This window comes from Plectropomus leopardus, chromosome 6 (genome assembly GCF_008729295.1).
Source record: "Plectropomus leopardus isolate mb chromosome 6, YSFRI_Pleo_2.0, whole genome shotgun sequence".
NCBI lineage: Eukaryota > Metazoa > Chordata > Actinopteri > Perciformes > Serranidae > Plectropomus > Plectropomus leopardus.
Window position 1 is genome coordinate 13,401,876 of NC_056468.1, and position 13,970 is coordinate 13,415,845.

The 13,970-nt window shown below is 42.4% G+C and overlaps 1 protein-coding gene across 1 annotated transcript in view; it reads left to right on the forward strand.

The window, feature by feature from the left end:
• The first annotated feature begins 4,099 nt into the window (after positions 1-4,099).
• The window catches only part of adgra2 (adhesion G protein-coupled receptor A2), a 45,920-nt gene continuing 36,049 nt past the window's right edge, over positions 4,100-13,970 (forward strand). Inside the window, exon 1 of the mRNA XM_042488826.1 lies at positions 4,100-5,026. Coding sequence (XP_042344760.1) covers positions 4,725-5,026 — 302 coding nt within the window. The 5' untranslated portion in view covers positions 4,100-4,724. The remainder of the gene's footprint in view (positions 5,027-13,970) is intronic.

Genomic DNA, 13,970 nt, shown 5'->3' on the forward strand with positions numbered 1-13,970 from the left:
TAGTTACAGCTGTATTTTTCCTGCCGTTACTTGTCAACATGTCTGCTGTGGAAATGGCCCGTTTCCAATACATGACAATAATTCATTAACCTCCTGGCTTAATGTATGTAGTAAGACATGATTGTATTTTGGCATGCCAATCCATATCTGGTGTATTATAGGAGACATATAACATAACAAGCCTAACATAACAGCATCACCGCACATTTATATCAATAGTGATAAATGTGAGACTGGAAGACACAACAGACAAACTGCACAGATTTGTGTGAGTGAGCGGTTTTACACAAAGTTCTCCATCTGCTTCCTGTTAAGTTTCCCATTTTACTATTGTGTACACATCTGAAACCATAGTTATGATAGAATAAGAGATTGGGCGTGAACATATCCCTGTTCCAAGGGGACAGGTTTGACAAGTAATGTGTCACCCTCATCTGACAGTTGGAGTGCAGTTATGCAGCATATTAACTCTAATTGCCTTTGAGGACATTTTTATGTTGAATGTGAAGCTGAAGGTAACAAACAGTTCAGGTGTTGAGTCTGAGAATTGGCACAACTCGACTCAACCCTGTTTATTTGCTCTTCATTGTCGTTAACTAACCACTGTGCAAAGATACAATGATTATTGCCAACTGGGGGGGTTCTAGGGGTTGCCAAAATTTCACAGAACATTTTGGGCCTTCTTGATTTTAAGGAGTGTAAGAAAACTTATTACTGAAGACTTATTACTGATAATGAGGCCTCATTGTCTGGTTCATCCTGAAAAGTGCAATTTAAACAGTTAAAGAACTAGTGGAACAATGGCCAAGTGTTAGGGAGAAAAAAACACTAACTTTGTCAAAAAAAAAAAGAAGCCTATTAAGTATATTTGACTGATAAACATTTAATATTAACAGAAAGGGATCTGCTCATCTAAATCTCTCATTTCACACAAACGTCCTGCAGTTATTGTGTTCACATTTGAGGTAGTTGAGGTAACCATTGTTTTCAGCAATATTCATATAATTCACTCTGCAAACAGAAGAGGGCAGCATTGCAACAGTTTAAAAAGTGCCTCTGACCCATGCTCTGAACTTTAGAAAAGCTGAAAAATGAGGGAGGAAAAATATAATTTCTGGTGAATGTGAATTAGGGTCTAAGAGGGTTCTTACAGACATGCAGTCAACAACTATGCATATATTTATTTAGGCATGCACAAATGTGTTACATATGAATTTTCCCAGTCATAATAGTATTGGGTGCTCCCTTTAATATTGATTACAAAATATTATAAATGGGCATTTATATACACTGGAACGTACAAACAAAGTGTCCACGGTATGTATTCTGAATTATATTGCCATTAGGGTGACCACTACTGCTGTTACTGCTCATAATAATTCTTAATGATTGACAAAGGTATTTAGTGTTGAAAAATATGGCACCACATTATGATTTGATAACCCCATAAACTGGAAGCAGGGTTTAATGTCCCCATAAATCCTTAATTAGAACCATTCACCCAGGACACACCCAGAACTGCAGGAGGCACAGTTTGACTGACAGCGTGGCTGAGAGGGGGCGGGCCTTCTGCATGCTGCTGATCACACCACTAGATGTCACGGGCTCATCGAGAAAGACTCTGCTGCAGTTTAGGGCCTTTTAGAGGGCCTGGTCTGTGCTTCCCGGCTGGAAGTTTTCTTTTGTTTATCCACTGGCAGAAACACTCGCCTGAGCTGTGCCTCAGTCTCACTGGGTCTGCTTCACATCTCTGATTGTTTGTTTTTAGATATTTTTGCTCTAACGTGTGATTAGGAGGACAACAGGAACATGCCCAAGAGGAGTCATCAAATCTTGCTGTATATCGTCTGTTATACATCCCAAAAGCTTGCGTAACTTCCACCAAAATCTCCCTAAAGACATTCTGCTTTCTGAGCCTCTCTGCGTTCCACCTTTCCTTCCCAGCTCTTTCTCAATTCCCCACCTGGAATGGAGTCCAGATGTGGAGCAGGGAGAAGCAGAGATTGCCTGCTTGGCTATAAGGGGCGAGGGGGGCTGCGGGGTGCATAGAGAGAAAATGTTGGAACGACATTAAAGTTTGTCTGGATGCCATTAAGTACAATTTGATGTAATGTGCAGTTTGGGACGTGACATTTTAAATGGAAACTGTGCTCTCCAGATGAGAGAGATTTAGGCTGTGTGGAGTTAGAGGGGGGTGTTGTACTTGAAGCCTTATTTAACAGCTTGGATAAACAGCCCTCTGTTTCGTTGCTGAGCAGGCGCCCATCCACTCCTTGTGCTTTCTTTCAATAATCATGCTGGCTTTCTGAGCCCGCTCCAGTGTACAGTATCATATACAGGAATAACAAACCCGGGGTCCACTGCGCGGGTCAGAGCACAGTGCACCATTATACTGCCGGCCATGCTCGCATGACTGAGGTGCCTGCAGTTTGGATATGTCAGTGAACACATGTCAAGCCCAATTGCATAAAGTCTCCTTTCAAAAGCTTCACCTTCTCATATTTTGAAATGCCCTCCAGATTTGAATCGCTACAGCCTCCATCCTCTCGGGCCTCTCGCATATCAAAAAGTATTTTTAAAACAGAAATCCATCGAGTCCAGCACTGTATTTTTGGGAACTTTCCATACACACAGGCAAAAATGTGAAAAGGAGACCTTGAGGAAGTTTATGATCCGCTGTAGGTTTTGGACTGTGTGATTTCGGGGGGGGGGGGGAGTCATAATTTAAAAAATACTATTCTTTCAGCAAAAGATTTGAGTTACTGGAATATTTTTCTCTAAAAGTATTAACGTTCAGCAGATCTACATATATTAATCTACCTTGAAAACAAAAAAACTCAGACTTGGGCCTCAGTCCTTGTTCATGTTCAAAACTGCAAAAAATAATTTGCATTCACAGGCAAGGCCACTTGCTAAGTGACTGCTACCCACCTAGCAGAGGACTTTTAATTTCACAAAATTAAAGACATTTGTTCCAGAAATTGCAGAAAAAGCACAAATTGGTGAATAGAAATTCATCAGAATGCAGGAAATTAAGTGTTAGATGCTCAGTCTTTCTCGGCATAGGACCCCAAACCCCCTCATGAATATGTGTCCCCTCCAAATGTTAAAACAAAACCTACTTTGTTCCTCACAACATCATAAAGTTATCTATAATGTGACAGCTTAGTCTCATTCTATTCTCAAGATCAAACTTTGTGCTGCCATAACACTATGCAGCAACAATATAGAATTTGCTGAAGTGTATCTATAGAAGTCTTTGCTTCCCTTCTTCCCACTGATTGAATGAAAAGCCTTTGATCTGCTGAAACACACAATACACCAGAGATCTCTAGCATTCATTCATAACTTTAGTTTGCTCTCCCAAAGCAGGCACACACTGAAATCAGGAAACTTCCTGCCTTCTACAGCCTGGATGGAAACAGCAAATCAAAAAAAGTGACGCAGCAACAGCAATGTGGCACTGAAAGAATTTATATGCACATAACCTGTCAAATGATTTTGTCAAAAATGCATCCATGATCTTCTGTTTTGCTCCATATTTCCCCTTTATGGCGTTAATGGGTTTGCATGTTGTTCCTATTGTTGAAGTGAACAATAAGGTCATGCCACCTGCAATGTGATCAATTTAACATACTTTTAATTGTTTAGGCCACTGTCAGGCTTTCTCGTAGAACAGTCTTTAAGGATACATCATGATGACAAAAATAAGTATTTACTCCCTTAAAAAAGTGGAGATTCAAATCATACTAAATAAATAAATAAATACTGAAGTATAAGTATACACTACTAAATAATAATGATAATAATAATAATAATGTTTTTACATTTTGAGTTTTGGATTCTAACTGCAAAAGTGCAGTTTTTCTTTCAATTTAGACCACCAGCAATACACACAATGGCCCACTGCACTGTCCTGAGGTGTGATGAAGGTGCGAGGTGACTTCAGGTGTGTGTGTTTCCCCCTGGTCACATGTGAACCCTCCTCTCTTGGAGCTGGTGTGGGCTGGCTGCGCTAGGACCGCGGGGACCAGAGTGCAGACGCAGACGGAATGGGCGCACTTGGGGTAGTAACTAAAGTGAGTTTGAGTGTGACAGAGGCAAGCAGGCAAAACCGCTAGATTTTGGGAATTACACAGGAGCCGATCAAGACCAGCTCACTTCTTGTGCGAAGCAGCAGTTTTTCCCGTTTTAAATTGATTTAAATTTACGTTTGTGAAAAGTCTGCGCGGAGAGCTCCGGGATCCGGGAAACACTGAGGAAAACTTTTAAAAGCAGCGAAACAACTGACAAAAGTTTGAGGATATACTTTTTTCCTTTACTTTTTCATATTGGTGATGTGGAAATGACTGTACAGTCGTGAAAATAAACTCCTGGATTAATTTTTAGAGGGGGAGATAAAGGTAATCTGGGCGCTCCCGAAGTGATGTGAATCTCTCAAGGTAATTATTACAGACACCGACTTGTAAAGTCAGAGAATTGCGGCTGTTTAGAGGAGCTGAAGACGTTTGGATGGACTCGCGCACCCCTTGGATTTATCTGGACCAAAGGGAGTTGTGCGCCATGACATAACGGGACACTCTTGGAAAATTAAGAGTACTGAATATTTCTGAAATGACCGGATGATGCATGACCATTGTTGAAGATCCCCAAGTTTCATTCAAGATCATTTTGTGTGCTCTCGCCCCCTCTTCTGAAAGAAAGCTTCATGGTGGAGATATGGGATGACTGGAGGCGGGGGTGCAGCTGAGGTGAGATCCAGCCGAAGGACAATGTTTGCGCCCGGCGTTGGCATCCCTCTGCTGCCGGGGCGTCTGGTACTGATGCTGCTCCTGCTGTTCGCCTCCGAGCCGAGGCTCTCCCAGGCTTGTCCCGGGCTGCTCGCCTCCACCAGCGGCTGCAGCTGCACGGACGAGCGGTCCAAAGCGCACGGCGTCCAGGCTGTGGGGAGACGGGTTAGCTGCAGTAAAGAAGAGCTGACTGAACCTCCGGAGGCCGGCCTGCTGCCCAACAGGACCGTCACTCTGTGAGTAGAAACACTGACGACTTTACTAATGATATATCACTATATGGTCATCATGCTGCGGCCTTACTCTATGGCTGTGTGTGTGTGTGTGTGTGTGTGTGGCACAGAGTGGTGACCTTACGTTATGGTGTCATGCATGTCCTCTGGTATGACAGCAGTATATCCCATAAAGAGTTTTTTTCAGAAATGTATCAACCAATCATGCTCCAATTTAAGATGCCATGGTTACAGTACACTGTAAAATATGACATGCTGATTTTACTTAAACTATTCCTGGAAACTGATTGAGTTGACCGACTAAGTTAACTCAGAATTTAGCTGTATTTACTTAATTTTGTGAAGTTGCTGCAACTGAAAAAATGAAAAGTGAAATACTTGTGTTCTTTCTAAGTCTTAGCAACTTCAGTAAACCAAGTCAGTCTGACTTAACCTGATCATGACAAAGAGGATTTTGCTAATGATGAAGTTAGGAGATCTGCTAGGTCTGTTTTGTTGACATGTTTACTGAAGTTGCAACAAACTTAGAAGATTAATTTAATGTAACATGTCATATTTAAGTTGCAACGACTTCACAAAATCAAGTAAATGCAACAAAATACTAAGTACACTGAGAAATTAGATATAAAGTTAACATAAATTAGGACTAATAGATACATTGGCTCAAATTTTCCAAGGCAATCAGTTTCCAAAAGTGTTTAAAGTAAAATCAACTTGTCAGATTTTACAGTGTAAGTGTGAAATATGATTGGCTGATGATCCACAGTGTTTCCACTGGTGAATAGTTTCAATGATGCATTTAGCTTAAAACACATGCAAAACAAAGTGAGGTACAGGGCTCTGATCAGGCCCACACACCCATGACTCTGAACCCATGACCTTAGGTTTAACTGTATTGAGGACTCGCTGCAGTAATAAGGCTTGTTAGGTCAGAAGTTTACATCTTGATCTGGTTTAACTCTGTAGTGGAGGGCTGAGTGTCGCCTGTCTGTGAAGCATTATGAAGATCAGCGAGAGGGCAGGCTGACTGTAGCCATCATCCAGCCCTGCCTCTTTGACACAACTCTGTCACTTTAAATTTGACTCTGACCCAGCCAGGCAGCAGCTCCCTCTTTCTCCCAGCACCACCACCTCCGCCACCACCCTGTGCACATGGTCCAGCTGACTTGGCCTTGCAAAACTGGGATAAACAGAAACACATTTTGGGTATTTTATATCTGTGCTTTACTGGTGGGTTGGCTCTGAATTTTAATACCGTAACACCCTGTCTCACAATCGCCTTCTGGTGTGGAGAGAAAACACCAAAACTATCTGTAGAGAACTGATTCTGGGCCAGTTCAGTGTGATATATTTTAATTACAGTAATTACTAAAACTTGAAAGAGCCACATCATGGGCCAAAACACACTATCTCTCATGACGGATGGACTACCAATCTATCAGTGACACATTTTTTGGGTGGTGTTTTTGTTCACTTTGTTCACAGCTGCTCAGACTTTGTGAAGACATTCCCACAGTATGTTACTGTCTGTACTTTGACCCAGTGGGAGAACGCTGTCTGCACATGGGCACAGTAAAAAAAAAAAAGAACATGTTCAACTGCCCCACTGCAGCGAGCATATGAGGTAAAGTAAGGGGATTTATGCCCCAGGAGAGCTAAAGCCAGCCAGCAGTCCATTTATAGGGCCTTATGTTTCTTGCTTAATAAAGGACGAGTAAACATCTGGGGAACACATTGCTGGAAACCAGAGGGGGAAAAAAAGAGGCTAGGGTGGCAGTGGTCGAGGTGATTGAAGATAATCTTCCATCCCCGCATCTACTAATTTTGGTTGAGTTTTTTTTTATACACATATTTAGCATTCTGATGCACTTTAACGAGGCCGTGGAGCAAACCATTCCACTCGTAATTTTACCTTTACCTTTCCCTGGGAACTCTGGTGTCTGGAAAGTTCATTTTCCTGAAGATTTGCTCCTCAAGCGCTCATGCTCCCATCGTCGCTCATGACATTAGCTCCAGATGTGGAATGTGAGAAGTTGTGTTGATATTCGTGTTATTCCTGACATTCCTCAGTCCTCTCTGAGACTGCAGACAGTATCTCAGGTGCAGCAGGGGAGCTTTCCCCGAGCCCCTCACCACCTTGGTCCCTCCCCTCATCGGGCAGCCCGACGGCCAGCCCCGCTGCCCTCTCTCTTTTGGAGCAGCCTGGAGAAATGCTCTCCTCCATGCTGAGCAGGCGAAGGCTGGAGGACACCAGGCCCAGGGCTTCCGGGGCCGGCTGCTACGTGTAATGCACAACAGCTGGCCCCTGTGAACATTCCAGCTGAGGCCCCTCAGCCTCATGGGAAATCCCAACGGGGATTTGTTTATTAAAACTATTAGTTGGCTGTTTGTTGTTCCTGCCAGCCATGAAGGAGCACCCAGTCACCCTAATATTATCACCTAGTCCTCTTCCTCGTCAATGCTGCACTTTGATTACATTACTGTGTGTCAGATTATACACTGCACCGTTTCTATAAACTCACACTTATCACAAGTTTAATGATGCATCATGCTATTCTCAGCCTTCCGCCATGAGCTCCAGACTCCTTGTCCCACTTTCCCTCTTTTACTTTATCTCCAGCTCCCCATTTCTCTCCCCTTCCCACCCCCTCTATCATGAGTTCATCCACACGCAGTAACTCTCAACCTAAATATTTAGTCGTCCTGGTAGGAAACTGCCATGTCTAAACTCCTTCCAGATGTGAGCCTGCGCAGGCTTGTGTTTAGGCCTAATTATGCACGGCTGCGAAGGAGCTGGATCGCTGGGAGAGGAAGAGGAGCGGAAGGGTAGAGAGGGGGAAAACAGATAAGAGTGTGAAAGCGAAAAGTGCCGTTGTTGAGGGCAAAGTAGGGATAAGTGACGGAAGTTGAGAGGAGGCTGGAGTGAAGGAGAAAGTTGAGCATGAGGAGGAAAAGAAGTGGGAAGAGGGAACCAAGAGGAGAACAAAGAAAGAGAGCAGAGCAAGAGAGAGGATGGAGGAGGGAGAGGAGAAGCTTGGCAGGCGGTTCAGAGGGATGTGCCCCTGGAGACTAAAAACTCCCCAGCCCCTGACTAACAGATCTTCGACACTGGGGTGAGAGGGAGGAGGAGGAGGCAGGGTAGCGGCATAGCTCCACTTCCAAAGTATTGCTCCATGTCTCTATTATTATTAGTCTTTTCTGTGTGAAAGAGGAACTTTTGTTATTTTGGAGATGGAAAAAATGGATACATATCATACGCACTCAGCCTATAGCCCCTAAACACCCAGAGCAATAATTCCTTTCTCAGCGCTGTGGTGGCAGCTGTATTTGTTTTAATGTTTTAATGGATAACAGACAAATGAAGAGAATGTACAGTGGCAGACTATGTGTGAACGCACTGGTGTCTCAGAGCTTGTGGTTTTTTTTACCCGCGTCAAAACCGTATTCCTCTCTTGGTGTATTTTGCTGTCATCATTGTCAGTGACTGATGGCTTTGGCTCAATGGGTGCCAGGCCTGAATGAGTGGGCACAGATGCTCAGGGTGGGGGGTCAGCAAGCCCGTCCTTGGCCTGATGCCCCCACACCCAAGACAGCTGCGATGCAAGACAGTTGCTCCAGCGCGGTTGCACTTGATCCCAGTGTGTCAGTGTTGCTGGCTGGTTGTCAGGACTTCCAAAAATATTCCAACTAGGGCAGTAATATTTTTATCAGTGAGGGTCACCGTCGTAAATGAGGAGCTGTTAAAGTTTCAAGTTTATACTGGGGAGCTTTGTTGCTGAACAATGGCCTGGTCTTAATATTGCTCCTTAAAGCAGTAGTTACCAACTGGTCCAGTAACGGGGTCCAGATTTTGTCCTTAGTCTTTAGTTCTAGGTCCACACAAGATAAATGACCACATATTCAATTTCAATTCACAAAATGTGTGCAACACAATGAAATAAAACATACTGCAAGAATAAAGTGCAATTACTTAAAACTTAGTAAACAAATTTCACTACAACCAAAAAAGTGCATATTGCTTCTAGGGGTGTAACGATCCATCGATCTGCATCTATATCGATTAAATGAACAAAGATCACATCCATGCAAAGTGTAAACATCGATCCATATCATCCTCTTTCAGACGCGCCCTTATTTTGAAAATCTGTGTCACGTTACACAGCATCCGGCAGATGATGGCGAGCACTTAAGCAGCCAAGAGAAAGATGATGAGGATATATTACTATTGTTCACTCGGGAATAAATCATCAGTGTGGAAATGTTTTGTTTTTGGAGAAACTGCGAGTTAACAGACAGCGCACGTCATATGTAAACAAAAGCTGTACTGAGGAAAGAGGAAGTACCTGCAGGGCCACTTCACCCACTTCTTGCTAACATCCTGTTAGCTGACCTGTTTGAACAATGTTGACTGAAAAACGTGCATGTAGACTGAAAGTCATCCGCGCTGTTCTGTCGGGAGGTGCAGGGACTTAAAACAACGGTGAGTAAGACAAAGCATAAATAATAGTAAACTGGTTACGTTATGAGTAGAGGAAAAGTCCGCTAGCCGCTAAGCTAATTTATGCAATTTAAAAATGCAATAGGCTTATGCTAATATCGTTAGCATGTTGTGTATGTGGAGGAAATGTGTCCTACAAAAGACAGTTGTTTTTTCTGTGATCCAGTTATTCAGTTATTCAAAATTATTCGATTATTAATCGAGTCCAAATTGTATCGTGGTAGACTTTATAATATTGGCGTATATTGTATTGTTGTCCAAAGTATTGATATAATATTGTATCGTGATGAAACCAGTTATTTACACCCCTAATTGCTTCAAGATCAGTGACATAAAAATGCTGCAAAGTGTATAATAATACCAAAAACACGAAAATAGTAGTTGAACAGGAGGAAGCAGTACTTCAAATTAAGAGCCCTGTGCTAGAAATTCAAAATATATTTTTTTTTTTTTTACAAACTTGACATGTTCAGGAGTCAGTTGCGGACCATTTAGATTGAACCCGTGACCCACTTTTGGACTGCAACCTACCAGTTGGGAACAACAACTTTAAAGCAGTAGTTAATACGTTTATTTGCTTTCTTGTCATAAGTTCAGACAATTGAGTCTGTGTCTGTGCAGTAGATATGAAGCTACAACTAGCAGCCAGTTAGCATATCTTTACATAAAGACTGTAAACACGGGGGAATAGTTAGTCTATAATCATCTCTGAACGTCACTAGCTAACACATTATGGGCCCTGTTTAAATGACATATGGTGCATGGTCTAAAGAGCATGGCCTAAGTGTATTTAGGGCGTGGTCAGCTCCACTTCTGCAAGTTAAAAGGCACATAATCTAGGCACAAAAAAGGCGCAAGGAGCAAACGGGTTTTATTTAGTCCCTTCATTGGTAATTTTTTGGGGGTAACATGGAAATGTCATCTCTCATTCCTTTTGAAAGCCAGGTGTGCCTGCACCTGGTGCACTTTGGATTTGGCAAACTGGAAAATGAGAGGTTTTCTGCTGAGAGTAATGCAGTTGGAGCAGTAATGTCACTGCAGCAAATATGGTAGACATTGAAGCAGCAAAACCAAACCTGCAGTTATGCACTTGAGTGGACAGCAGCTCTGCCCTTCACATTACAGAGAATGTCATTATATTTTCCTCATTAATGATAACGAATGTTTTACCCACCCGCAGGCCACGACGCATCCATGTGTTCTTGTGTGTGTAACAAGCAGTGTGTTCATGTTGTAAACCTGCTTATCTTACTGTTTTAATAATGGGCTCTTTAAATAGAGTTAATACTGAGCCAATCTGACTGAAGACCAGTTTTTTTTGTTTTGTCAATAGTGCAGTTGCTTTCTGCTGCCTCAAAACAGCAATGCGCCAACAATGTGCCTGACCACACCTCATTTCAAGACTGACACGCCCATGGGCGCACAGATAGGCCCAAGCAACATAGGTGCTGGCTGTTAAAATGACAACTGGGTCAGTCTGCAACTAGCAAGGACAGTTGTGCTGTGTAGTGCTTTGTGTTATAAGATAGTATCTGTATCTTGTCTGTTAAATGAGTACAAAAACCAGAGAGTAACCTGTTGTAAGTTTTCATGCCAAACCTAGCTAACTGGCTGCAAGTTGTAGCCTTATTTTAAATAGATATTAGACTTTGTCTTGATCTAAACTTTTGTTTAGGCCTATTATTGTGAACCAATCATTTTTTAAAGCTCTAACATCCTTTTAGCTTTCTGGAGCTTTCACCTATGTTTCACTGTCTTCTTGGGCAGCTAAGTATTGACATCCTGTGAAAGGCAGTTAACAGCTTCAACAACCTTGAAGCTTTAAGCTTATATGATTCCATCATACAAAAACCTTGCTACAGCCAGGCTGCAGTAGCTGATTCCCCATTTCCAGTCTGTGCTTCGCTAACCAGCTGCTGGCTGTAGCTTTGTAATTGCCAGACAGACATTAGAGATGTATGAATCTTCTCATCTCACTCAGCAAGTTGAATATGCTTATTTAAAGAGTCCTAACAGGACGTTGTCATGCAGAGGACAGACTTGTCTTAACACTGAACCCCACATTTGTCTGGTTTCTCCGTATTAATTTTCCATGCCATGTAATCACACAGTCTGTTATCGTTTAGTAAATTTGATGAGTCCTGTGTCTCGTTTCACTCAAAGCCAACTCACCTCATCGGTATCATCGATTGGCTACAGTGTGAATCTGTGTTCCCTGTAATCACCATTCTATTTTCTGAGTCACATCTTCGGTTTCTTACTTGTGGCCCATGTGCGGACGGATACCAAAGGGCCAGCAGATGTGTCGGTGGTTCGTGTTGGGTCTGTGAGTCAGTATGTGTTGAGACGGGAGTATGTCGATGAAACATCCTAAACAGTCATCTTATCAGCGGGGAGAATTCCAATAGCAGTGAGAGCGTTTGGACCCCAAGCATTCCTGCAGCGATAGGGTTTATTTATGTGGGGAAAGGTGTTGAGAGGAGGGGGAGCAGGCTCTCCTCCGCACATGTTAGGTGGGGCAATGGTCAGCAATAAATCAAAAAAGCAAACAAAGGCTTGACACTGGATACTCGGAGCTTCATACTCAGCTGCAGCACCTGCCAATGCCACACAAGCCCCGGGTTTTATTTGCCCTCGGAGGTCAAGAATATACGACCAGAGTGGGAAGATTCCACACACCTACTGGTCTGTACTGTAGCTGCTGTCAATGATAAATGTGTATCTCACTTATCACCTCATTGTGTTTGCTGATTAAGAAGCTGCGATATTTAAAAACCTGGCAAAATCAGAGAGATGTATTGTCATAGTAATCTTATATCCCCAAGTGGCTTTTTGTTATTTTAGTTTTTCCTTTCGTGGCGCTCTCTTCTTATCTTACTCCAAAAATGCCTGACTTTGACTTTTCTTTGCCAGTGCTAACTTCCCTCTCCCCCGTCTGACCACAGCAGCCCCCAAAGTTCCTGCTCTGGTCGACAGCACATGGATACAGACGGAGATAATGGGTGTCTATAGTGGGAATGCCTGTGGCTTCAGTGTGTGTGTGTGTGTGTGTGTGTGTGTTTCTGATATGTTTTCTCTTGAGAACTAATGACAATAGTGAACTCATCTACTGGATTTCAAGAACTCACTAGTGAAATTTGAGTACTCTTTGATTTGTTTTTTGATGACTCTGACAGATTTTCTCCAATTATTCACAGACAAAAACACATTTATCAATATGAATAATACAACTTTACTGGCAGATTTAGAAATTGGTTAGAGATGCGTACAATTTTTGGAAAAACAATACTAAGCATATACTTAACACGTTATCTTTTGTTCAGCATTTCTTCAGTCTTTTGGAAAATATGAATCATGTTGCTCGAGATTAGTTTCCATATTTTAGGACAACTTGTCTCGGCATCCTACGGCCTTTGCTATTAGAATTTAATACAATCATGATAAAAAAAAAGAAAAGGAACATTTGTCAGCATACAAATAACTTCAACTGCCATGAAATGTCCCAACACACTATTTTTCTAACTTTTTAGCAATAATCTCTGCTGTCTTTTATACCGTCCTGACATGTTGTTATTACAGACATGACTGAGACCCTGTTTATACCTGATATTGTGGTGGTCTGAACAGTGGACAGCTAAGACACTTTATAGTTCACCCCTGTGTCCCTGCAAATAGTTTTTACATCCACATTCTTACTAGCTGCTCGCTCGTCATGTGTGCAGTTGTGTCAGTAGAATCCAACATGTCTCATTCCATATGGAAAAATAACGGACGGTCATGCAACACTTTGTCCGACTCATCGTAAAATGTCAAAGTTATACAGTGCTCGCATGCTTTCATCAAAACAACCACTACATCCTGCACTGATGATGTTGTCCTTGTCAGGGATGCATCAGGATGCATTAGCGTTTACACTATACAACACAGATGTGGTCAAATGTGCCCCACACCACCTCTGCAAGTGGTTTGAATGATCAGATGGTAATGCCTCTTGGTGGTTGATGGTTTTCTCGTTGATTCTGATGAAGACACAGTGCTGTTGAAACTGTTTGCACAATCAAGGGTCTGTAAATTAATCAGTGTGTTCCAGTCCTTTCTTCTTCTTGGACAGCGACTCTATAGCTCGCCTATGTACTCTGCTCTACAGTCGAGCCATGTCCTTAAGTGCTCTAAAAATGGTATTGTACATCTCTGCAAACTGCAGATAGGTTACATTTGAACATTATTTTGTATGTTGAAACTTTACGTTTTTTGAAAAAGCTGTGATGAAAGTGCTGTTACGTTTGAAACGACTTGCTCATTGTTAGGAAAAGATCAACACCCGCGTCACAAAAGTTGCTGGAAAGGACAAGTTTGTGAGAACACCCAGGTTTGTTCGCTCAAACACTGCTGGGAAACGCCACAATGTGCCATTAAAAACACAGAGGTTCAACAAACACAAACACTGGG